The sequence below is a fragment of the Chlorocebus sabaeus genome, chromosome 17, assembly GCF_047675955.1.
Source record: "Chlorocebus sabaeus isolate Y175 chromosome 17, mChlSab1.0.hap1, whole genome shotgun sequence".
Classification (NCBI taxonomy): Eukaryota; Metazoa; Chordata; class Mammalia; order Primates; family Cercopithecidae; genus Chlorocebus; species Chlorocebus sabaeus.
The window spans coordinates 3,597,024-3,623,049 of NC_132920.1; the positions used below are offsets into that span (position 1 = coordinate 3,597,024).

Sequence of the window (26,026 nt, forward strand, 5' to 3'; positions counted from 1 at the left end):
TCATCACAAGCGGGCCTAGGCAATGTTTACATTGTGCATTTTTCACTTTAGGCAGGCCTCATACATGAAAATGTGCATTTATTACAAAACAGACAAAGAAGGGATGATTCCTCAGCCCATAAACAGTGTATGCCGAAAGCACTTTTCAGATGGGAAACTTAGGTGGCAACAGGAATTTGTTTGAATTGCCCACCACTTCACAGGAGCCGAAGGTAGTAAGTGAAGGTTATGACAGCAGCCTTCACACAATTGTCAGTGACTAAGGGCAGTGTCCAAGCCACTGCAGCCAAGGGTCTCTTAGTTCCCAGAGCAGCACAAAGAGCCTAAGAGTGAATTAGGAGAGAAGCCGGTCCCCAGAGGAATGTGCGGGCAAGAGTGAAAATTCACACATGAACGTCAACTGCTCTGGTATCGATTTTCTGAAATGACAGTTTAGAGGCTGAAAATTCACAATTCTTTTGCTTGGTCAAGTTCCTAATCTATTTTTGTTTATTTTTACGTATTTATGTATTTTTTGCCAACACCTCAAAATTGGGATATTTCACCAAGAAGTCAGATTTCTAGCTTTTACTGAAAAACTAGGAGATCTGGCCATACTGGGACCATACTTGCAGGCAAAACCACCAGCTAAACTGAGCAGTGATAGCTGACCTCATTGCGCACGGACTGGGAACGGTAAAACTTCTTCAGTGAAGGCTGAACAGGGGATGGGGTTGGAGAGCCAAATTGGAGTCTTGATAGAGGAACACAGCCTGAGCAAGGAGGTGGCCAAGGAAGCTGCATCAGTGACCAAATGGCTGGGGAGAAGCAGCTCTGTGAAACGGATGAGACGAGCCCATGGATCAATCCTTGAAAGTCAGATGGCATTGACTGAACACGCTGATCAATTCTAACCTTAGCTACCAAACTGGGAGCCTCATCCTTGCACAGAACCAAATTTGATGTATCAAGAAAAACAAGGCAAATGGTCAACCCCAGAGTAAGCCACCTACTAGCCTATTTGAAATCAAGATGGTTTAAACAACACAGCTGGAAGGCAGAGGGGAATGCAAAACCAAAGGAGTGTCCATGTGCTTTGCAGCTGGGCCATCAAAGAGATTTCCTGTGGCTGCCAAAAAGAAAAATGGAGGAAAAGAAACAAACCCTAAGTCAACCCCCTTCTCCCTCCAAAATAAAACAAGCTGTGTGTCCATTTTTCAATCTGGGCAGATCGTTTCCCTAGGGTAAGAACAGAGCACACTTTCTCACTCACGGAATGTGACAGGAAGAGAGGGAGGGGCCAGGCCCGAGGAGTCAGTATTTGGTTTCCACCCTGTCCCAAGGCAGGGGACAGAAAGAACCATGCCTTTATACACAAACATCTTGGACAGACCAAAGTAGAGTCATAGATTTTATTTAATTAAAATAGATTAAAAACAGACTGTGTAAAAGAATTAGAATTCTCAATAATTTACCATTATTTACATTAGCAAATGTTGGTCGTTAGTAGACACTGAGCAGAGAAGCCTGAAGAACGGGGATCCTCTCCTGCGGGCAGGGGAGCCCCAGCTTCCCTCTTGAGTCCCGTCCTTTCAAGTTCATTATGGCAACTCCATCAACAAGCACTCCAGGGTGGTGTGGCTGCAGCACCGGGACCTGCGCTGAAGGCCCAGAGACCTGGCAGGCGGGGAAGAAATTCCCTTCCTCTGGGAAGAAGCACCAGCGCTCAGTCCAAGCTCACACGGGCATCTGGTCAGCAATGCCTTCCCCGCCCTGCGGCTAATACCCCCCACTGTGCTGGGCCTTCTGCAAACACTCCTGGGGTTGACCCAAAGCCAACTTCCAGATAAAAGATAAAAAGCAAAAAAAAAAAAAAAAAAAAAAAAAAGCCACACATCCCAGTTCTCAGAGAAATCCTGGATTACTAAACATCCCCTGCCTGTGGCATCTGGAATGGGCGACTTGCCAAAATCTCCCTTAAGACGTTTTGTGCGTTTGCCGCGGGAGGGGATGGTGGGGAGTCAGGGTGGCCGGGGGGCACCAGGCCACTTGACCAGGAAGGATGCACCTCCCAGGAAGCAGTAACAGTGAGAGCGAGCCCTGCAGGAACTGTCCCCGCCCCAGCAGTGTGCAGCCCTGTGGGCACCAAGCGGGGAGTGAGGACCCTCAGAACACAGGCCCTGTGGCCATGACCTCAGCTTGCTGGAGATTCTGCGGTCAGCCTGGCCCATTAGGAGCCCCTGCTGCTCCACCTGCAGGACAGCCAGGCCTCCTGGCGTCCGTGGGGCCTGGGACGTCTGGGAGGTCCAGGGTTGGGGCAGCAGCTGCGACCATGGGGGCCAGCACAGCGGACAGCATCAGAGCTGGCAGTGAACAGCTGAGGCGGAGGAGGCCTGAGAGAGAGGTTCAGTCCAGAATGTCTGTCTCGAAGGGCACCAGGTGATAATACGACAGGTTGGTGACGTAGGCTGCTGGGTCATCCCCGTCCTCCAGCTCTGAGGGAAACTCACTGCCATTCTCAAATCTGAAATTAGAGAAAACAGAAGTAAGGGCTGGCTCATTGTTGGGATCAACACCAAACATGCGCCAGGCCCGTGAGCATGGCTTTCAATGCCCATAAGTCAGTGTGCAAAAAACCACGGCTACAAATTAACTGGTGAGCTGGCTCCTTCTCTGAGACTGCCGGAGCTTCTGGTTTCCCCTGCCTTGGAGACTGCTGTCTGTATTTGCTTAGACAACCCTTAGCGAGGCCTTCATCCATTCCTTCATTCACGGAGTGCTGATTTGCACCTCTTGTTCTGTGCAAGAGAGGTGCACGAACAAGAGGCTGTAGGATCAGCAGTGAACAAGGCAGGCAGGGTCCGTCCTCAGAGAAGAGGCGCCTGCCTTGTGCTGGGCCCTGGGGACAGCTCAGAGAGGAGTGGTCATGGGCTCACAGCCTGACCACAGCCGAGATGGCACATGGACGCACAGGAGGCTGCGGAGGGAACAGGAGGCTGGAGAAGACCCGGCGAGGCGTGTGGAGGTCACAGGGAGAGATACCTTCTAGCGGGGAAGCCTGCATGCGGGAACGTGTTTCATTCGGGCTCTGGCAGATGAGAAGCATCCGAATGTGGGGGACTTACATGGGGTGTGGAGAACCAAGGGAAGAAGACAAACCCCAAACATAAGGGGACGAAAAGCCCGCGATACTGACTCCCCACACACTGGAACTGTTTCTACTCCCTCCGCAGCCCAGGCATGACCTCCTACATTACAAAAAGAGGCTCCAAGTCTTTAAAAACGCCTAACAAAGAAAAAGCACAAGAAGGACATTCTCCCCAGGAAGGGGGACGGAGCTGTGCTGCTTGTGGGATCTCCCTCAACCTATGAATCAGCCCAAACCCAGCAGGCTGCCTGGGAGTGTGGACAGAGGCAACGGGCCGCCCCGCCCTCCTGGGAGTCACCTCAGGGCTGCCTCCTGTGCCACCCCTAGTGCCTGAAGGTGGCCCTGGCCAGTGGACAACTGTGGGAACTCAGCCATTTCTGCAAAGCTTTGCCATGGCCAAGATTACCACACAGTCCAGGCCCCTGGCCAGACACACAACAAGGCAGGGTGAGCACATGTTCCCCCAAACCTAGTACGTTGTGCGTATCCCGCTGACCTCAAGGCACGGGGCTGTGAAGACAGCTTTCAGGCGTGTGGATAAGAAAGGCTGAGGCTGCAGAGGAGGGCTCCCCTCTGACTCCATGGCCAGGCCTGGGGTGTGTTGTCAGCCCCCGCCTCGGCTTCCCTGTGCTCACGGTTCTGGCAACACGGGGCTGGAACAGAGGCCGTGGCACGAAGAGCCCTAGCTGTGGGTGGGAAAGCTACGGGGGCTCACGGAGACACAGCAGCTCTCCAACTTCACCCCAGGGAATGAAATCTCTTCCCCAGACCAGGGCTGGATGGAAACCCAACAGGGAGCCTTGGGTGTGCTGAAAGGCTCAAGCCAGGCGAGGGGCAGAGCCACAGCGCCACCTCAAACAGTGTCCCACCACCTGCCCGTCCTCCCCGCCCAGATCACAGGATGACCCTGAGGACATGAGGAAGGAGGGGGACTGGGATGCTCAGGGAAAAGAGAGTCACGGGGCTGAGGCTCCCTGAGGTCCCCACAGAACCGCCCAGTGCCTCGTCCCTGGATGACCTCCCAGAAGCCGGGCAATCCCTTCACCAGCTGAGACTGTCACCTGCAGAGTCCCAGAAGCCCCCACTGGCCCCATCTCTATCAGATACAACCATTTTCTGAGTGCAGGAGGGTCTCTGGGCCCCGGCACTGGTGCCCACTTGCCCCTGGGGCCAGACTGGGGGCAGCCTGCCGAGATTGCTGTGGGGGCCCTGCCATGGGCCCGGCAGCACTGAGCTCACAGACTCGGGCCAGATGGTCAGCCTCGGGTGCCAGGGAGGACAGCCGCGCAGGGAGGCGAAGCCTCCAGTTCTACCAACGGGATCTCTCTGCACCCTTGGTTGTTGTCAACTCCCCACCCGACAGCCGAGGCCGTATAGTAACAGATCGTCCCTGCAGACACTGGAGCTGGACCATCACCAACTCCACTGCACTGCCCGAGACTGAGCAGCCAGAGAGAGGCCCAGCAAGCCCGAGTCAGAACTCCCTCCAAATGCTCCCGAGCCCCAGGCGCTTCTTTGTTAGGCTTTCCTGGGATGGTGCAGATTTTCTCAGCCCTCTCTCCCTGTGAACCAGGCGTCCCGGAGCAGGTGGCCGCCTATTCAAGACCTGTCATTCCTGTCCACACACAGCCCTGGGCTGCCGCAAGAGCCACACCCCTGGCCCGGCTTTCTTCTCTCGTGCGTTTCTCCTCAGCTCCAGCCTGCTCACAGTTGAATCTGCCTCCTAGATCTGGCCTCATTCCAGGGTGCCGAGGGCCTCTTGGAGATAGAAAGGGGTCCCCTTGGAAACACTGGAGATTCAGAGCCTGCACAACTGTGATGAGAAAGGGTCTCCATCTGTCTTCTCCCCCAAGACAGTGCCTGGCCAGTAACTACCCCTGCCAAGCTAAAAGGCCTCTTTCTTTCATCTGTGATTACACCCCAGCCTTGTACCTCCACGGTGCCAGCCTGTTGGCATGGGGGACCCACAGGGAATGAGTGAATGAGCTACGTACAGTGGGGTCAGGGCAAGGGACACAAAGGGGCAAAGCAGGTCAGGAAAGCTGTGGCCTTGGCCCCACCGGGACAGCCTCTGCCACCAGCAGTTCCTGAGCCCTCCACTGGGAAGGATTCTTGCACCGTCTACCTGAGAGACACACTGGTCAAGGTGGGAGTGTGTTAGCAGGAGCCAGTCCCACAAGCCTGACAGGGACCCCCCACCCCCCGCCCCCCGCCATGCTCAGTCATGGAGCAGGAATTCAGCAGAGGAGGCCCAGGCCACCGGCTGGAGCCCAGGTTCATGCCAGGGTCACAGCCCTGCAGCCCACAGGCCCGGATGTGGGTCTCGGCACATGTGGCCCGCCTAGTTCCAGTTTCAATCTGCTGCTGTGGAGGCCTAGCAAATGGCGGGGGCAAGACCTGGGCCATCCCCAGGCTATGTCATTCCTGGGCCCATAGGGAGACTCTGCAGCCAGAGCTGCCTCTGCGGGGCTCTCAAGCGGGATGTTTTACACTCATCATCTGTGGTCTTCAACGCAGCCCATGGTGAGACAGGAGAATGGTCCCGCGAAGGTAAGAGAAGTCAGGAAAGTTTAAACAACTTTCTGAGCTCATACAGCCAAGAAGTAGCCTGGATTTGGCTATGTCAGGAAACAGAGGCCAAGCTGTCTGGAGACCCTGGTGTCCCTGTAATCCACCATGAAGACGCCTGGCGAAGAGCCGAGGCTAAGGTGCTGCGCCTCACAGTGCCCCCAGTGTCGGGCTCTCTGGAGCATGTGTTACAGTCAAACCAGAGACAGAAAGAGCGAAGAAGACAGTGGTGGCCTTGGCTGTCCAGCCTCAGTAATCCGACACATCCTACACCTTCAGCACAGGGCCAGGCGGCCATGAGGCAAACGTCCCCATCCCAGGGAATCAGGACCACTGAGTGTGAGGCACGTGGCCCTCCTGGCCCTGGAGACAGCATCACACCCTTTAGGGCCCCACACAAACCAGGCCCCTGGCCCTGCAATGTCTCCTAAATGCCCCTCAGAGCCAGCAACTCCGTCCTCCACAGATTTACTGATCAAGATCTCACCAGACTCCAGGAAAGGCAAACTTTTAAAATCAGTGTCCAAATGCAGGCAGGAACTGCTGGGTGGCTCTGGGTACCCACTTCCTTCCGTAAGAACACTGAGCCCCCATCCCACAAGACAAACGGCTCAGGATAATCTATGAAACAATATTCCAATCAGCGTACTTACAAATGCTCTGTTGGGTCCATGCCCAGGTGCTGGTCTCTTCCATTTGGTATACTGTGGTCAATAACTATTGTTTCGGTATTTGCTAAACAAAATCCATTGGACCTCATGATTTCTGAAAATCAAAGCAACAAGGTGAGTTCTCAGGAGGGTTCAGTGCTTGAGGTTTTGGAGTTTGGGGTTTACCCCCATATCCCTACTTTCTCCTCCACCTGTTACCCGTGCCTTGCTTCCACACTGTAAGAGAATGCTGTGCACCCAAGACCCATTCAGAGCTCTGCCCCACAAAGTCAGGGAAGAGGTCAACCCCTCAGAAGCCAGGCCTGCTGTGGGTCTCTCCCCTTACAAAGATGCTCTGGCTGCCCGAGCTCTCTCTCCACATGCCCTTTGCTGTGGGCTGAAAGCTAGAGTACAAAGAAGGAGTACTGGGCTCGAATCTGTGAGTCTGCACGTGAGAGCAGATCCGTGGCACAGTGACACGTGGCTCTGCCCAGGGTACCTCACCTTGCTGAGCTCTCACTGTGGCTGAGACAGGAGTAACAATATTGACGGCCTGGTTGTTGTTCTGATTGTGTGAAATCAGTCTGTGTTTTATTTTATTTTTATTTCAATAGTTTTGGGGGTACAGGTGGGTCTTGGTTACATGGATAAGTTCTTTAGTGGTGATTTCTGAGATTTGGTGGATCCATCTTTTATCCCTCACCCCACGTCCCCAAACTCCATGATATCATTCCCATGCCTTGGCATCCTCAAAGCTTAGCTCCCACTTCTAAGTGAGAATATACAGTATTGGTTGCCCATTCCTGAGTTACTTCTCAGTGTGCATTTTAAATCAAAGGGTGACTTTCACTGTTTTGCTGCATATAAATGTAATGATTTATGTAAATGATTTTTTTTTTTCCAAATAAGCACAGATTTGGGTAATTTAGAAAAGCCAACAAAGAAAAACGACTTCCTACATCCACACTGGCTGCATGGCGTGAGCTAGAGAGGGTGGGAGTCTGCACTTGTCCTCGGCTGGAGGGGCTGGAATGGAGGATGAGGAGCCAGAACAATGAGCTCCATGGCCTTGGGACTCAGTTTCCTCCAATGGAAAATTTCAAAGTTGTATTAATCTCTGAGGATCCTTCTCACTCTGAAATCCCATGAACTCCTGGATCGCATCATGCCATCCGGTCCATCTAGGCATAAAAAGCAAGAGTGGTGGACTCTCTGCTGTAGCATTCGTTTGTATTTTCTGAGGGGCCACGTTTCCGTCCCCTCACTCGGCAGATGAGACCTGGTAGCCATGGCCAGTTCTTGGCACTAAAGTCCTCCAGCTGCCCATGAGACTGCTCATCTCCGAACCTCAGTTCTAAGACCAGGACCACCTTCATCTGTTCTTTTGAATCAGAACCTCTATGTACCCCATCATGAAAGTCATGCCTAAAATATACTCCAAATTCCTGGTGCCTTCTCAAATCCAAGGGATTATCTTATTCCCATTCGGGGCACAGCTCCCAACAGCCCTCCTCTCCCCTGGCACGCCACACCCAACAGGAACATCGCTCACTGCCCCATCGGATGCCTCAGTTGCTTGGGGGACTGTTTTCCTTTATTTTTTCTTACACATTACCACAATTTAGACTGGTTTATTCCTGCGTATGGATTTGCATTTTTTTGTGACTGAAATAAGTCACTTTCTGTTTAATCTTTCTAGGTATTTGGTTCTCAGTTCTTTGAACTGTTTTCCAAATGAAGAGAATTAGGGAAATTACACAAAAATGAGGAAAGAAAAACACATTTCCTCCTCACCCCCCATAGGATCAAGATGTCGATTCATCAGTCAGATTCATCAAGTCATTGCTAAAATTCTGCCTGCCTTTCTGGAGAAGGGGCCACTGGTGTTTCATGGGGACATCAGTCCTCAGCTCTTCCCTGCCCTCCTCCCTGTACCACTGGTAGGGCTGCAAGTGCTGAGAAGGAGCTCTACGAAGCAAAGAGGAATCAGCGCCCAAACTCTGGGATCAGCCACACTTCCAGGTGCCAAAGGGGCGAACGAAGATGCTTTTACCAAAGCCTCGCTGAACAGGCGGACTGTGAAAACTGCTACATCCTCACAAGATAAACTAAGAGTCCCTCGCCTCTCTATCTAAAATGGGTGGCAGCACAGAACCACTCCCTTTACTGTTTTTATTAACTCTGACCCAAATCTGTCTTTCATGGGAAGCACATAAAACCTCAGAGCAACCTCCATACAGCCAGCTGACAGCCCCTCCCCTTTCTCCCACCCCTTTTGCAAAGGGAAGTTGGTTGGGTGGCGGCCTACGAGTTAAAACAAATGTCACTGCTGCAAATCCCTTCTGAATAAAATTCTGAAGAGGTATTTTACATGCCTAATCTTTCCTAAATGTGAAATTTGGAGCTCTATAAAATGGGAGTCTTTACCAGTCTCCCAAAAAATAAATTTGTAAGAAATCATTCCTTAATTGCCTGTGACAAGGAGCCTCATGCACATACATGTGGTTTAATTATTTGCAAGGCTGGCTGGGCCCTGGAGAACACTAAGGTATGTCTGGTGCCTCCTGCATGGACCTTGCTGTCTCAGGCCCGGCCCAGAGAGGGACTTCGCTTAGACTCTCATATTTCACTAAAGATGGTCCCTGAGAAGCTCCGGTTCCCTCCTGGATCCCGCCTCTGCTCTCAGCCCTAGAACCTCAGAAAACCTTGGGGTAAGCTAGGCTACACAGCTAGCAGGTGTGCAGCAACCTTTGCAACATTTATTCCCAACTCGGGTTCAGAAAGGGATGGTTTATTGAAAAGCAAATTGTCTTAAAACCTAGGGAATGTACCCAGTTTTTATATGCCTGCGCTAGTTGAAAACGGAGCACAGATTCTATAACAGTTTACATTTTTATTTATTTGGTCACTTTAACAAAACAGTCCTAAGAAAAGCTGTACAAATTAGAACAGGTCCACCGTTTCAAAAAAGAAGGAAAAGCGTTTAGCTCTAGCAAGCCTCTAATTGTAGGGACCACTGGTTTAAGGAGATCATCTTGCTAAGCCTGTAGTCTGTGCCCCGTTTCAACCACGGATAGCAGATATTTAAATGGGAGTTGACCTCCTGTGTCAGTTTTCATGAGAGGATGGTGTAGACCATGAATTTGTTCCTTCAAGCAAAAGGCTTCATTGAGATTCATTCCTACGGGACCAGGGAGCCTGACTTGAACAAAGTCCGCTGGTAACTTGCCATGTGCCTTCAGCCAGAGCACTAGCAAGGACGGCGTGTCTGCAGTGTGGACAGAGCACTAGCAAGGACGGCGTGTCTGCAGTGTGGACAGAGCACTAGCAAGGACGGCGTGTCTGCGGTGTGGACAGAGCACTAGCAAGGATGGCGTGTCTGCGGTGTGGACAGAGCACTAGCAAGGATGGCGTGTCTGCAGTGTGGACAGAGCACTAGCAAGGACGGCGTGTCTGCAGTGTGGAATGCTGGCTCCTCAGGAGGCATGAGTAGGTAGGAAAGCACGGAGACGGTGCAGCTGGGGAAGGCTCTGCTGCTTACGCCTGCAGAGCAGGTGACTTCTTGCTCAGTTTCCTCATCTGTACAATGGAAATAAAGGTATCCACTCCAAAGGCCATTATCAGACTGACTGAGATGATGTATGTCAAGAATCTAGCAATTGCTGAGGGCTCGGTGAAGAGTCCTGAGTGGTCTGTCATGATCATTCAGTCCCCTTTTATGAACTGGCTGACGGGGCTGCCCCTATACAGTAAAAATAAGGTTGACGTTATACAGAAGCCAGATTAATGAGAAACAGTGTTCTATTTCCAGGCCCCCTAAACCTAAATAATCCGATTTCGTGGCTGAAATTGATGAGTCCAAGTAGCCATATCAAGGCTGAGGTCCACATTTCCTCACAGCTATTATGATCATCGTGAGTAATGTCCTCACATCCATTATGATGTAAATAAAAAAGAACGGAAGAAAATGTTGTAATTCCAGAAAAATTGTAGCATCTGAGCCGCTCTTCACACATACAATGTGAATGTGTTAGAAGTCAGCTTAGTATCTACAGCAAGAATCTTTGACCGATGTAGCCGTTTTAATCACATACATGCGTGATTCCATGAAATAGTTCACTTTCAAGCTTTTTTTTTACACTTGTATTTTTCCAAATGAAAACAGCCCTGCCCTTCCATGGAAACTGACATTGGCACAATACTGTTAACTAAACGAAAGACCTCCTTCACTCGAATTTCAACAGTTTTTCCACCAGTGCTCCTCTTTTCCATGAGGGCCCCAATCCAGGATCCTTTGTTGCAATGTGTTGCTCTGTCTTGGTCTTCTACGACCTCTGACAGTTCCTCCATCTTTTGTTGTCCCTCATGACCATAACACTTTAAGAGAGGACTGAGCTATTTTAGCAAATGTCCCTCGATTTGGGTTTGTTGGCAGTTTCAGAGTGATTCTATCGAGGTGATGCATTTTTGGCAGGAATCCCACACAGTGACGCTGCACAAGACCTGGAGTGGCATATAGGGTGGGGGTGATGCCGACAGGTCCTGCTGCTGGTGAGGCTGCTGTGGAGTGCCCGGTGAGGAGGCTTCCGCCAGCTGTTTCCACAGTGAAGTTACCACCTTTCCCTTTGTAGTTAATAACTGAGGGAGGATGCCTCGAGGCTATGCAAATCCTGTTTCTCCTCAAAGTTTCACTCATGGATCTTTGCATCTGTCAGTCACTGGATCTTCTTTGCACCAATTACCAGTGTATCTATTTGTCTGATGGCCATTTCTCTGTTTTTCAGATGCAGCTATGTTTTCATAGCCCCACAAACGTGTCGCGACCCCTCACTTCAATAACTCTATTCCTTTTCTCAGCAGACACGCGGTCTCAGCCGTGAAAGCATTCACACAATAGCCTTCCTTCCTTTCACCTCCTCTCTCCCACTGTATTTCCAACGCGCTCCAGCAACGGAACAAAGCCCAAAGCAGTGCCCCTTTATTAACTGGCTAACTGGGCTACCGCTACATAGTAAAACTAAGGTTGAGATTGGCCAGAAGCCAGATTAATGAAAAATAAAATTGTGATTCATTTCCAGGCCTCTTAAACCTGAATGGTCAGATTTTTGTGGCTGAGATTGACAAGCCCAACTTGCCAGATCGAAGCTGAGGTTTGCATTTCCTTTTACATTGCACAGCTGCAGCCACGGGGCAGAACGCTCTATATTCCTGCTTTCTTACATTTGATAAGCATTGGGACAAAGAATGATTAAGGCTGCACTGGTTGGAAGGATTGCCAAGGGCTGCAGTCCATCCTGCCTGTCCTCACCGTGGCCCCAGGATGTGGAAACGGTCGCCGCGACTGCTAGCACCAGGCGCCATCTAGTGGAACTCCTAACAACTAAACTGTCCTAGAAAAGCCAAGGCACTTGGCGCCTGCAGGTCCCCATCGCCAGCCTAAATCGAGAGCAGAGACGGTCACAGTGCCTGTCCCCCATAGCACCGCCTCCCTACACGTATGTCAGTGGCATAAGAAATGGAGGAGGAAGGTGGATGTGGGCTCTCAGTTGGGAATGAATGAAATTCACCAGGACAGCACTGGACAGGCAGGTTTGCACGAAGGACCCTGCGGGGCCACAGTTCATGCAACAGCTGGCCAGTCCACCCGCAGGAGGCTGAGGCTCTGGAGTGGAGGCGACAAAATCAAAAGGCTAGCATGGGCTAGGCTCTGAATGCCCAGAATGACCAAGGACTTGGGCTTGATTATGAGAGTGAGCTTTTAAGACAGTTAATGAGCCAGGTGCAGTGGCTCACGTTTGTAATCCCAGCACTTTGGGAGGCTGAGGCGGGCAGATCACAAGGTCGGGAGATCGAGACCATCCTGGCTAACACGGTGAAACCCCGTCTCTACTAAAAATACAAAAAAAAACTAGCCGGGCAAGGTGGCAGGCGCCTGTAGTCCCAGCTACTCGGGAGGCTGAGGCAGGAGAATGGTGTGAACCCGGGAGGCACAGCTTGCAGTGAGCCGAGATCGCGTCACTGCACTCCAGCCTGGGCGACAGAGTGAGACTCCGTCTCAAAAAAAAAAAAAAAAAAGACAAAAAGACAGTTAATGAGCCTTAGAGGTCAGAGCTTTGGGATGACTGGCTCAGTCCTCGGGTTCATGTCCTGGAGAAAGGCGGAGGCACGAGAGAAAGCCATGTGGACAGTCTGAGGTGATGCCAGGGCTCTCTGGACCCTGCGCCTCAGCCTGGGGACCCACAGATCCAGAAACATGCCAAATATGGGACCAAGACTGAGAACATGATGTGCCTATGTGTGAGCCATTTTCTCAAAGGGATGTTGGGGCTATTTATTGTCAATAATAATTTCATTAAAAAGCATTCCTGAAGGGAGGTATCTGCTATGGTGTGGGTGGACGTATCGCCTCACCACTGGCAGGTTAAGCAGCTCTAGATTAAGAAGCTCCCTTAGACACAGTGAGGGGCTGGCTAGACCGGGAACAGAGATCGGAGGGTCTGGGGGGTTCAGAGAGGGAACATCAGACTCGGTGACCGGCAGAGCAAAGGAAGAGGAGGAAACACCCAGGGCACTTGAGGCCCTCCCGTCTGCAAGGCTGCAAGAGGCCAAGCCGCCTGCCACCTCCTGCAGCAGCACCTCTGGGCCCCCAGACTTTGCACTGAGACTGTTAGCCACAGGCTGGTGCAGACTCCACGGTTAGGAAGCCCCAGATGTTAGAACGTATTCTGTGCTGAGCCAAAGTCATCCACAGTTACTTCTACCCACAGGCCCAGTGCCAGCCCCCACGTGACCCCTTCCTGTGGCGGCCCGCCAACATCTGAAGGTGGCATCGCCTGCCTCCTAGCTGCCCTTCCACATTTCCTCCCATTCTTTTGACCCCTGTCCACCAGACACTCTTCTCTGGATGCAATAATTCGTCTTGCTGCATCCCGGGGACTTGCATAAGGAGGCCAGGACCCCTGCCTTCCTAGACCTGGACACTGCACCCCCATCACACACGGAAGGCCACAAACAGCAGTGGCTGAAACCTGTCCTCAGCCCTTGCAAAAAGGCAAACAAAACATACTTTCAACTACAACATGAGACTCTACGTTTCTCCCTGTTATATTTCGTCTCACTATGCGCGTCCCTTAGGGTACATGTGGGCCATGTGTTCATCCACATCACTAATAGAAACAGGAGGCCAGGGCGGGCTGCAGCACGTGCCAGCATTGTGCCTCAGGAGCTTCTGCATCAGAGGTGGCTCCAGGGAGCCAGGGAGCTCTAATCTGTCCCTCTCACTTGGGGACCAGCACCTCCCACAAGGCAAGGCACTAGGAGGACTCTGTCGCTCCTCGATCTCTGGGTTGCCCAAACAGAGCAAAACAAACCAAAACAGAGACACTGGTGCTAGGACTCTCCCCACTCAGACTAAAGAACCAGGTTTCCCCATGCTCCATAATACAAAATGCAAAACCCAGAGCAATAGACAATTAGGACTCCAGAGCCCTCTGTGAGCCCTCTGAGATGAGGCTCCACAGACACCCAGCCAGGATAAAGGACCCAGCCATCCTCAGTCTCCCATAAAGGTTCTGGAGACCCACTGCCAGCTAAAACCGGGCTCCTGTACTCACTGCTCTTGTCTAAGGGCACATAGGAAGCTATTTTAGGGAGATATCAAAAACAGTATACCACCCAAAGCGATCTACAAATTCAACGCAATCCCCATCAAAATACAAATGACATTCTTCACAGGAATAGAAAAAAATCAATCCTAGCCAGGCATGGTGGCTAACACCTAATAATCCCAGCACTTTGGGAGGCCAAGACAGATGGATAACTTGAGCTCAGGAGTTTGAGACCAGCTTGGCAAACATGGCAAAACCTCATCTCTACAAAAAATACAAAAATTAGCCTGGCATGGTGGAGCACCCCTATAGTCCCAGCTACTTGGGAGGCTGAGGCAGGAGGATCACTTGAGCTGTAACTGCACCACTGCACTCCAGCCTGGGCAATGGGGGAGAACCTGTCTCAAAACAAAACAAAACCAACAAACAAAACAACAACAAAAATGAGTAAAACAATCCTAAAATGCATATGGAACCACAAAAGACGCCAAATAGCCAAAGCAATCTTTTTTTTTTTTTTTTTTTTTTTTTGAGACAGAGTCTCACTCTGTCACCCAGGCTGGAGTGCAGTGGTGCAATCTTGGCTCACTGCAAGCTCCACCTTCCGAGTTTACGCCATTCTCCTGCCTCAGCCTCCTGAGTAGCTGGGACTACAGGCACCCACCAGCACACCCGACTAATTTTTTGTATTTTTAGTAGAGATGGGGTTTCACCGTGTTTAGCCAGGATACTCTCAACCTCCTGACCTCATGATCCACCCGCCTTGGCCTCCCAAAGTGCTGGGATTACAGAAGTGAGCCACTGCACCTGGCCAGCCAAAGCAATCTTGAGCAACGCCAGAGGCATCACACTACACAACTTCAAAATATATCACAGAGCTACAATAACCAAAACAGCATGGTACTGGCATAAAAAAACACATAGATCAATGGAACAGAATAGAGAACACAGAAATAAATCGATATACTTACAGCCAAATGATTTTTGACAAAGGTGCCAAGAACACACAATGGAAACCACCGAAGTGTCTACCAACCAATGAATGAGTAAAGGAAATGTGGTACATAAGCACAATGGAATACTATTCTGCCATTAAAAAGAATGAAATGCTGTCATTCGTGGCAACATGAACCAGCCTGTAGGCATTATATTAAGTGAAATAAGCTAGGCACAGAAAGACAAATGTCACAAGATCTCACCCATATGTGGAATCTAGAGAAGGGGAGATCATAGAAGCAGCAAGTAGAACAGCGGTTACCAGAGGAGGGAGGGGCCAGGGGCAGACAGGAAGATACTGGTCAGTGAGCACAAAGTGACAGTGAGAGGAATAAGCTCTGCTGTGCTACTACTGTACAGTAGGGTGACTGGGGTTAACAGTACTGCTTTGTGTATTTCAAAATAGCTAGAAGAGAGGATTTTGCATGTTCTCACCACAAAGAAAAGATGAATGTTTGAGATAATGGAAATGCTAAATACTCTGACTTGATTTTTACACAATATACACATGTATCGAAACATCACACTTTACCCTATAAATATGTACAATAATTATGTGTCAGTAAAAACAAACAAGTAAAAAACAAAACAAAGCAGCAGCCACAGACAGGGTCAGGCAGGCCACCCCCCTGCACACACACAATCCTATTAATATCTAAAACCCATCTTCCACTCCAGGTCCCAGAACCTGCCCACCCCACCCGGTTCTCCCAAACACACGATTCAGAATCCCATCTGCGCTGTGGTCAGTCATCAGCAAGGTCACATTCACAGCCAACAGCATCAATCACCCATCCCCACTGTCCTCTGGTGTCCCCAATTCCTTCTGAGTCAGCTCTGGGCTCAGACCCCCTCTCATCCACTCTTCTCCCTTGACATCCTTCTGAGTCCTCCATCCCTCCTTCTCCCCTGCTTCCTCCACCATTCAGAAACGGAATGATGGACAAAGGCCCCCTGCTCTCCTTCCTGCAGACCACAATGTCCTGGAGGTGCTCTCCTTTGGCTGAACCATGTCTCCTCTCATGAGTCCCCGCTTCCCTCCCTGTCCACCAGGCAGACCATGGCAAGACCACACGCAACTGTCACCTCTTACATCACAAGGTGACTGCCACTTGCTTGGGAAAATCCAGTCCTAGAGACTCCCAGGACAGAGCTCTTATCCCTACAAAAATCCTCCTCAGCAGCCTTTGCCAAAATAGTGCTGCAAAAAACAAATCTAGTGTTCTCATGACACCTGCAACCCAGATCTTAGTAAGTCACCAAACTTGGACTGGCCAAGAGATCCCAGATTCCCCTTCCTTCCTTCCTGTGCCAGGAGCCACAATCCCACATCCACACTAAGGACACCGAAAGCCTGTGTGTCCCTTTGGTTATGGCTGCCCCAAAAGCAAGAATCAAATTCAATGTCACGTGACACGGGCTGTCTCGCGTCCGCAGGCTGAACGGTGGATTCCAGTAGTTTGCTTCAAACTCTATCATCAATGTGTTTGTTCATCGTTATACCGTTTCTGAAGTGAGTTCCAATTTACATGCCAAACAAACCCCTGAGGATGCAGGAGTAGTAGAAACCAAAGGAGGAAACACACGGCTTAGGGGGAATCAGGCAACAGCTTTTCCCTGTGCGTTCCCATTTCTCTTGGATTGTCTTTCTGGAAAAGCATGGCCCAGCCGCACAGACAGCCAACCGTGAGAGTTTCTCTGAAGCCTCAGCCTCAACAGCAGCCCCTCCCCCCACACCTCCCTTGCAGCTCTTACCTGATATTTTGACTGGACTTTGAAAGCTGGGTTGAATTTTATGTACATTATCATTTTTTAACACCTGATCCAGAGGAGATCTTTCGAAGAAAGTGAGCACAACTTCTGATCTAGAATACTGGGGAGAAATACAGGGATTACTAAACATGAACAACCTCCATATGCTGGCCCTGTCTGTCTACCAAGAGAGGGGCCCTGCTTGTCCGCAGAGGTGGCCCGTGTGATGCAAACGCCCCGGGAATATCCACATGCTCCCACGGCTGGCCGCAGGGGCAGGGCTGCCATCACTGCACAGCCCTCATGCGCTCATGACCCAGGCAGCCGGAAGGCAAGGCCTCAGCGACCGAGGTAGTGGAGGGAATCATGGCTCCAACGTGCCAGTTTCACTCATGCCTCCCTCCGTCTATAGTCCACTGTAGGCTGTGTCCATTCTCCCCATTTGCCAGAAAGAAACGGAAGCTGCCAGGAGCTAAGGAGGTCTGCCTGGCGCTCAAGTCCAGGTTCTTAACCACCACTCACGACAAAGCCCACAGGCTTACGTGGAAAGGGAGCTGATGGTCAAATCCACGCAATGTGCCTCACTGTGCTGACACCGACATTCCTCTTGGTTTCCACATGTCTGTTCTAAAATCCCCTGAGCGAGACGGGGGATTCTGAGCAGAGGCAGAAAGCAAAGTCCCCTGAGGCCAGAGAGGCCCCACGCCCGCCTACTCACGCCTCCTCGCACCCCTCATTTTCACTCTTTCCCCGGGGAGGACATACCGGGGCCACTGGAGCCCACAAAAGCCTTCCTTCTCCTGATTACACCTGCACACCTCCACCCCCATCCCACCGCCCGGTACTTCCAGGGAGGGAACAACACGGCTAAGTGAGATGGAGCAAGCAAGTCAACTCTCTGGAGGGATGGACGCCTTTCCCATTTGGGAGGCGCCAGCGCCTCCCACCTCCCTGCCCAGCCCTGGTCCTGGCCGCACTCACTTTACAGGGCATGCTTATGATCGTCTTCAGCAACTTCTCCACCTCATTAAGTCTGGTCTCTATGTCGTGGGCTTCCTTTATGGCAACCAGTCCTAGAATTGAGACAGAAATGCTCAAAGTCAGAAAAGCACACCAGGAAATAGCTTCCCAATTCAATACACAATGGGTGCCCACGAACCGCCAGGGTCATCCTCTGTGATGAGATGTCGGGAACGTTCATTCAGCCTTATGCACCTATAGCCCCATCCTGGAAGTCCTGCTCTAAGCCTCATCCAATGTTTCACCTACCCAGTGATCCATTAAGTCTGTGCTGGAGTCGGTACTGTCAATCTGAAAAGGGGATGGGAGGTGTAAGATCCCTCCAAGTGGGGCAGCCTGGCAAACTCTGTAATCACCCCGGTCACAGCCAGAGCTCAGCCCAGGGCAAATCAGGCCCCACTGCATGGTGGCTACAGCCAGGGGTGCTGGCCCAGGACCGGCCCACCCCCAATGACACAGGGAAGGACTCGCTCTGCCGGCCCCAGCTGCTCAGATCACAGACCCCTGGAAATGGAGCCCCTGTTTAGACCAGTTATTTACATGCCACGTTCACAAGGAAAAAAGTCAGATCTCTGCCTGGAGAAAACCAAAGTGGACATGACTCATGCCACTTTCCAGGAATCTAAGCCTCTGTGCTTCTCACAGTCACCACATGCCCGAGTGGCTGTGAAGCAGTACAATATTTTATTTTTAAAACACCATAGCTCGAGGCATGAAGACGCAGGTGCTTTTCTATCTCCCCATGAGAAGCGCAGAGCAGAAGTCTTCCCATCACAGGTTCTATCCCTCAGTTTTGCAGGGATGGGGAGGTAGGTGCCCAAGGACACTGGCGTCTCCCCCACACTTGTGTGACTGAGGCTGATGCAAATGTGCCTGTGAGCGGTGATTAAACCACAAAGGCTTAAGTCCCAGAACCATTAATGGCAAATACCGTGATTACTGGAATTACTTTTGCACCAACCTGGTATTACTGGTCATGGAGACCAGGTTTTTCAGAAGTTCTGGTCTGATTTTGTTTTACAGGGGAAAAGCCTGTTCAGTTTTCAAGCAATTTGTTGAATAGGTCTATAAAAGAGATAAAAATAATTTCTTAAACTTCCTGACTGAAATTAAGAGGTCCCAGAGCATAGAGTCCATGGAAACTCCCACCAGGGCTCCCCAGACATAGGCCAAAGGCACTTCTGAAAGAGTGGGCTACCGCAGGGGCATCCCCGTGACTGGGGTCAGTGGGGGTCAGTGGAGACCAGGAACCTTCTCCCCACTTCCTCAGGCACGTGCCAGGTGCCTCTTCGCCTGGCTCACCTGGAATCCCTGCTTGGCAGTGGGGCTGTCTGAGCCTGCTCCCTCCACTGACCTCAGCCACACTGGCCCAGGCGGCCAGCTGTGCAGGGCACAAGGGTCCAAGAGGGGCAGGGTCTGTGGTCTGTGACTCAGCCACTGGAAAACCCTGGGGCCTCTGTCCATGTGGCCTGTGCCTATGCCCAAAGGAAGGGACTGGATGACTCTCTGCCATCTTCCCCAGCCTCACTCCACCTCCCCACGTGCCTGGGCAAGCAGAGTGGAGAAGGAAGAAAAAGAAAACAACAAAAGTACCAGACTCTCTGGATGCCTCCACCCCAACCCTGCATTCCTTGCATAGAATTTCAAATATTTATATACCGCAATTTACATAGAATTTCAAATATTTATATACTACAAGAAGTATATATGCACCACTCTTTCAACCAAAATGCTTTGATCCCCTGCTAGCTAAGGGAAGTGTACCAAGGAAAAGAGAGCCAGTTCAAAATTCTTAAAAAGTTGTTTTTAAAGAGAAGACAATTATATAACTCATTCCCACAAAGTGCTTCTTTATTCTAAGACAAGTAAAACTACTGTTATATTTCAACTTTTATTACAGCTACAAATACTGATTCGGTTGATCAAATGAATGACACAGTAGTTGTATTCAGTTTACAAGATTGGCTTCTTGCAGAGTCAATGTATCCAGCATATGTATACCCATTTCATAGGACAGAAAGCACGATCCAACAATTTACAGGTATTACAGAGGTTTATAATGCTTGTATCTTTGCTTTGCTGACATATCTTTGGCTACATCTTTGATTTAACTAATGTGCAGCTCTTGGTTGGGTTGATAACCTCCAAGGGTAACATTAGGGAGATAAATATATTTTGCGGTACACTGATCTCCTTTTAGTATGGCAAACTTAGCAAATAAGACACATGATGCCTAATTAAACATGAATTTCAGATAAACAATGGATAATGCAATAGCAGGGACAGACTTACACTAAAAACATATTTGCTGTTTATTTGACATTCAGACTTAACTTTGGGTCCGGTATTTTATCTGCCTACGCTATCTTCTTTATGACCCATCTTCCAGACTGAACTATGGAAAGGCAAGTGTACCTGGTCAGGCCTCTGGAAACTATGTTAGGATTTCAGTTGGGCATGCAGACCCTTCATGACCTGATCCTAGCCCACCGACCTCAGCAGCTCTGTGCCCTGTGAAACACACCCTCAAGCCAACCCCGAGAAACAGGCCCTCGCTGCCCAACAGCCTCTGGGCGAGCTGTCCGCCAGCCTCCTCCACCTCCAGGCTCACGATGGGGCAAAGCCCACTTAGGCAAAAGCCACCTGCTCTGTGACGATGGGACTGGGTCCTGCCTGCGGGCTCAGAAGGTCCATCCCACCTTCTACAGCCTCTTGCTCCTCTGCAATGACTGTGCCTTCACCTGGGGGTCTCCGCAGAGACTAGTGGGAGCCATAGGGCAGGAGGTACCTCAGGCTCATCTCCCTGTGACCAGCAACCAGCACAGTGCCTGGCCCACGCAAGGGATGCGATGTTCGTTGGCTGTGCTGGCAGAATACACTTGCATCAGACGAGGCAGAAGTGGACGGGTGTTAGTCAGTCTTCTGTGTGTGCTCCAGCTTCCCTGGGGCAGCCCCCAGTCTCAGTCTTCAGCCTGATCCCAGGCAGAACCGACCAACAGCAGACTCTTCGGTCACCAGCCTTGAAGGAGAGTCTCGAGGGCCAAGTGGCACTAAAACTGCTGAGCCACGCTGGTTTGATTTTATTTGTGGAAATGTGCAGAACCACATTGCTTCCCTTCACCTGTTTTTATGTTTCTGCATGGAAGCCAAGTTGTCTTCCTTGGCTATGTAAACATGCTTAACCACCAAACAAAAGGAGCCTGATAAAATTTAGATGGGGAAAGTGAAGAGCTGGAATCCCCCGCTGCAAGCACAGAAATGACGGCTGCTTATTTTTTAAGCTCTAGGCTTTTAGTTAGGGGCACATCCATTATTTAATTCCCCATTCCAGCTCCTGGTGGCAACCAAGCTGGCAATGTGGATTACCTTTCTCAGGACACTGTGGTCTTTTCTCCACGGAGACAGTTCACCTGAATGACAACAAGCACTGGTCCTTTCCCCAGGAGGGGCTGCAGCTGATTCAAGAAGTGATGAATTCTGCTGCACTGACTGAAACCCACCTGATTGACAGCAGCACAGCTGGGCTGCCGCTGCTCCAGCTGCTGCCACCAGAGCTCCAGAGCACAGCAACAAGAATGCAGAGTGGGGCGCCTTGAACAGTAAAGGCCTCCCCGCCCCCAGTGAAGACGTGGCACCGGCAAGAGACCACAGACAGCCTGGCCTTCTTAAAATGCCACAGCTCCCATTTCCCAACTCCCCTTCGATTGTTTCTAAAATGTTTTAAATACACCAAACGGATGGGTGTATTTAATGTGGAAGGAAAACACTTGTAAAAGAAACTGTACAACTGTCCAGTGCAAAAATGAAAGAAATCTTCATCTTGCAATTCCTGATTGTTTCATACTCACTAAGGTCTCTCAGTTTCACAGCTGGAAACCTCAAACTCCTGCTTCCAGCATGACAAATTACAGACACTCAAATGTATAAAGAAAAAGCTCTGAGCAGAATCCACGTTGAAAGACACTGCCTTATTCTCCAGGGACAGATGAGAAGAACTATGCGTTTAAGAAGTACTGCTTCCCCCAAAGCAAACTATTGTGTGCATCTGCGCTTCTTTCTATCCTACCTGTTGTACTCTTCCTTTGTTACTCAAGTGCTTTTGGCTTCCAATGGCAAGTGGAACTTCTCCAAATGTTGTCACCTGTTTACCATAAGCAACGATTTGAAAACTGGTTTTCAAAACTGCACTTAATACGGTAACTTAAGAGGATCTAAAACTTTTGGTTTTTATATTCCAAATATTGTTGATGGCATGACAATTCTGTGGGGTTCCTGTCCGACTTAGCTTTACTGTCTGAGATCACACGGATGATTACCGCAGGCAGGTTAAGAGGGTTGCCTATTCTCCCAAGTGAGCCTTAAAACGGAAGCAGTCTCTTGATTCGGCTCTTTCAGGACTGGCCAGCAGGGGGCACGCGCACTCTGCGGAAAAACCAGGATGGCCTTCACTGCAATGCACGCTTAAGAAAGTTAGCCTCAGAGTTCACAGCCCCGGAAACTATTCTAATTTCTGATAAAGAATCACTAACACAACCTCAACTTTTAAAATTTCATCCTACCCAATTTTTGACATCAGAATTTCATCCAGATGTAGCCAAACAATTAAGAATTTGAAACCAAAAAATTGGTAACACAATAAGTGGGCCAACTGGACACACATTTGGGGGCCAAGTATCAGCAGGTGGCTGCCAGCGTCACTTTTCTTCCTAAAGGAGTTTGGCCTCGAAAGTTGAAAACACAGCGTTGTATCTGTCAATTTGGGGATTAGCTGCTTTGTGCAAACACAAACACCTGATTTGTTCTTGGAATCAGAACGGAACGCGCTGGAGTCAGCACAAAGATCTGACAGTGAGAGCCAACATTAACAAACGGGGCTTCCGAATTGCACAAACCTGGGTCCAGAGTCCCACTTTTTTGGGAAATGGAGGCTTCGGGCTCAACACTTGTGGTAACTGACCTAGCTTCCTCCAGGGAGGACCTGGGCCATCTGACCCTGGGGGGAGAGCTTCCTGCTGCTGCAATTCTGAAACTAAAGGCAGGATGCTGCTCGGGTGCGCGGGGAGGTCGAGCATTAAAGAGCGTCCACTACCCAAAGAACAAGCCTCTCTGAGTACTCAGAGGACACGTTCCCACATGCACACAACAGACAGCCCCCGGGGAAATGCTCTGCAAAGTGAACTTTCAAACTGAGTCAAACCATACATTACATTTATATTGTTTCCTTTCCATTTAACAAATGTGCCCATCAGCACACTACACAGACGCAGAGGTGAAGGAGGGAACGCAGCCCCATCTTGTGCGCTGTACAGGAGACACATACTCTTTAAAGATTGAGTATAATACACATTTTGGAAACTAAATATCTAAAATATTTTAGGAAAACCTTTAAAACTTCCTAAGTACCTGTTTTCTAAATAGGCAGTCAATACTAAAGCAGCAGCGAGCTAAGAACTGACTAGCTGGTTATTCGATGCGTAACTAAGCATCTCAAGGAAGTTCTAACTGCCTGGGAAGCTGAGGCTGCTCTTCACTAGCCGAGACTCACGCGCTTCCACCTGCGAAGTGTCATGCGGTGTAACTGTACAAGGAGAGCGAGCTTGCAGCTGTGTGGACACAAGGACAGAAGGCCTCCCTGCGCACCTCCACCCTGCGATGCACCAGGGGCGCCCAGCGGCTGGTCCACAGTCACCTCTCCTCTGCATCTTTCCAGGAGTGAAAAGCTGAGCTGAGAACACAGGAGGAAGAGATGGAAATGGCTGAGGAAAAACAGAACACCCGGAGGACCCAAGCTGGGGTCTGAGAGAAGCCTCTCTCCCTCCCTCTGCAGCAGCAGCTGCCTCCTATACCTTCGGGGTGACTCCTAGAGTGAACGGGAAGGAAGTGTTTGACTTAACCTTACTGAGCTCTGCTCTGCTCTTCCCATAATCCTGCCTTCTCTAGGCCTTTTCATGATTCTCCCCATCAAAAGCCAAATCCCCTTCCTAAATTTTAGACTCAACATTCTCCAACAGCCATCCACTTAGCCAGTCCATCCTGCGGCATCACAGGTGCCCAGCGGGGGCAGCCCACTCAGGCAGGAAAGCAGCACTTTGTTCGCTCTTCCCAAAGCACCCACGGCTCCTCTTCCACCAGGCTGGGGATACCATGGCTAACAAGATGGGATCCCGGCCTCCCAGCATGTCATGCTAGCTAGGAGAGCCAACAGGAGGCAAACGCAGACCACAGTGTCCCCTACCTGGCAAATCCGGGTGCTAGGAGGATGCACAGCAGGGGCAGGAGGCGACCTGAAGGGTGAGCAGATATAACGGTGAAAGGGGTTGTGGAAAGAGGGAGTGAGATGGGGAAGGTGAAGGGCAGGGGTGGGGAGAGCTGAGACCAGAAAAGGACAAGCAGGGTCTCACAAATCCTGTGAAAGGGTTTGCCCATGAGGGGCAAGGAGGCAACGGCTTCCCACAGAGGTTCTGGCCACAAGAACTCTGTGCACTTGGCAATTCTTATGTATTTTTATTTATTTATGTATTTATTTATTTATTTATTTATTTATTTATTTTATTTTATTTTACTTTTTTGAGACGAAGTCTCACTCTTGTTGCCCAGGCTGGAGTGCAGTGGTGCGATCTCAGCTCACTGTAACCTCCGCTTCCAGGGTTCAAGCGATTCTCCTGCCTTAGCCTCCCGAGTACCTGGGACTACAGGCATGCACGCTACCATGCCCGGCTAATTTTCCTATCTTTAGTAGAAACGGGGTATCACCATGTTGGCCAGGGTGGTCTCAAATTCCTGACCTCAAGTGATCTACCCGCCTTGGCCTCCCAAAGTGCTGGGATTACAGGCATGAGCCACCACGGCCAGCAATTCTTTCTTAGGATCAAGCCTGGATCTTAGGATCTTTCTTAGGCAATCCAAGCTTGGCCCATACCCAGCACCAATTCTAGTTTCTGGACCAGCAAGGCCACAGGCCCAGTCCGTAGGGATCCCACTGAAGTTCGGTGGTGACCCCCGCTTTGTGGGCTCTCTCTTTAGCCAGGGGAGGGGTATTATCCCAGAGGGGATGGGGGGCCACACCCAGAAGAGGGTGGGCACATGAGCGGGCCGCTACTCTCAGAAGCCAGCCTCCAGCACTCTCCCGCAGACCACTGTCATCAAGGGGACAAGGCAAGTGCCGGGGCAAAGAGCAGAGGGTCCCAAAGCCAGCAGCCCGTATGTGTCCGGCTTGGTGCTGGGCACTCTACAGATACTACTGCTTTCGGTATTCACAATCACCCTGTGTGCAGATATTATTACTGCTGTAGCATCAACAGTGCACCTGAGGCTTGAGGAACCGAGCCACTTGCCTGGAGTGACATGCAGGTGGCAAAGCCAGCATCCAATCCTCTAACCCCATCTGTCTGGGTCTAAAGCCAGTGCTTTCAGCCTGAGCCTGACCTCTCCTATTAAGGCCTGGCCACGTTCCCAGGTGGGGGGATCTCTGAGCCTGACCCTTCTCACTGTAATTGACCAGTGTCCCAGGTGGCCGACCCCTCCAACCATGACCCAGCTGTGTCTCAGGTGGGTGATCCAGCAATCTGGCAGGGCCTTGATCTTCTATGATGAGACTGAGAGCTGCCACCTGTCAAAGTCTGAACTGCAAGCTCTTCCCTTCCCCTCTGCACCCCCTATCCACCATATGTTTTCTGCTGAGTCTACGTTGCACATCAGCAAAGTTTCCTAAAAATGGGAAGAAACCTTTGCAGGTGTAAGTTGGTAAAAGAGCTACGTGGTCTGTCTCATGTCCCCACTCCCTGTGGGACGGAGCAAGAGGGGGCACGGCTAAAGGTGTCTGTCTGCAGAAGAATGTCACCACACGTGGTGTATGCTCAGCTCCTCTCGCCACCAAGCAGGGAGCTCAGATCAAGGTGCTCCTGAGCTGAGTCCCTGGCCTGTTCTGTGAGGAAGCTGCAGCTTTTCAGTGCCAAATGCCACCGTGAAAGGCAGTAGCCCTGGAAGCAGGTCTGTCTGTGGAACTGTCCAGCCTCCAGCAGGGAAGTGATCTCAGGTGTCGCCTGGGGCCCAGGGGCTCAGTCTGAGATCGGTCGGGGGCAGCAAACCAAACGCAGCCCAGTGGCCATTTACGGAAAAGAGGATCCCAGGTACAGCAGGACGGGGGAAGCAGAGGGGGCGGCGGGGTTTGGGCTTGGGAAAGAAAAGCAAAGCAGAAGGAAGAAAGAGGAAGAGGGGGCCTCGTGAAGGTGGGTGGCCCCACGGGAGTCCTGGCAGGGCACCCCAGTGCAGGGTGACTTGTCAGGTCAAGACAGTCAGAAATAGGT

The 26,026-nt window shown here is 50.7% G+C and overlaps 1 protein-coding gene across 1 annotated transcript in view; it reads right to left on the reverse strand.

Moving 5' to 3' along the window:
• Window positions 1–1,377: 1,377 nt before the first annotated feature.
• Window positions 1,378–26,026, reverse strand: part of PXDC1 (PX domain containing 1) — a 30,069-nt gene continuing 5,420 nt past the window's right edge. The window contains exons 2-5 of the mRNA XM_007973818.3: window positions 17,682–17,773; window positions 16,704–16,821; window positions 6,349–6,460; window positions 1,378–2,503 (exon numbers count right to left, since the gene is read on the reverse strand). Coding sequence (XP_007972009.1) covers window positions 2,386–2,503; window positions 6,349–6,460; window positions 16,704–16,821; window positions 17,682–17,773 — 440 coding nt within the window. The 3' untranslated portion in view covers window positions 1,378–2,385. The remainder of the gene's footprint in view (window positions 2,504–6,348; window positions 6,461–16,703; window positions 16,822–17,681; window positions 17,774–26,026) is intronic.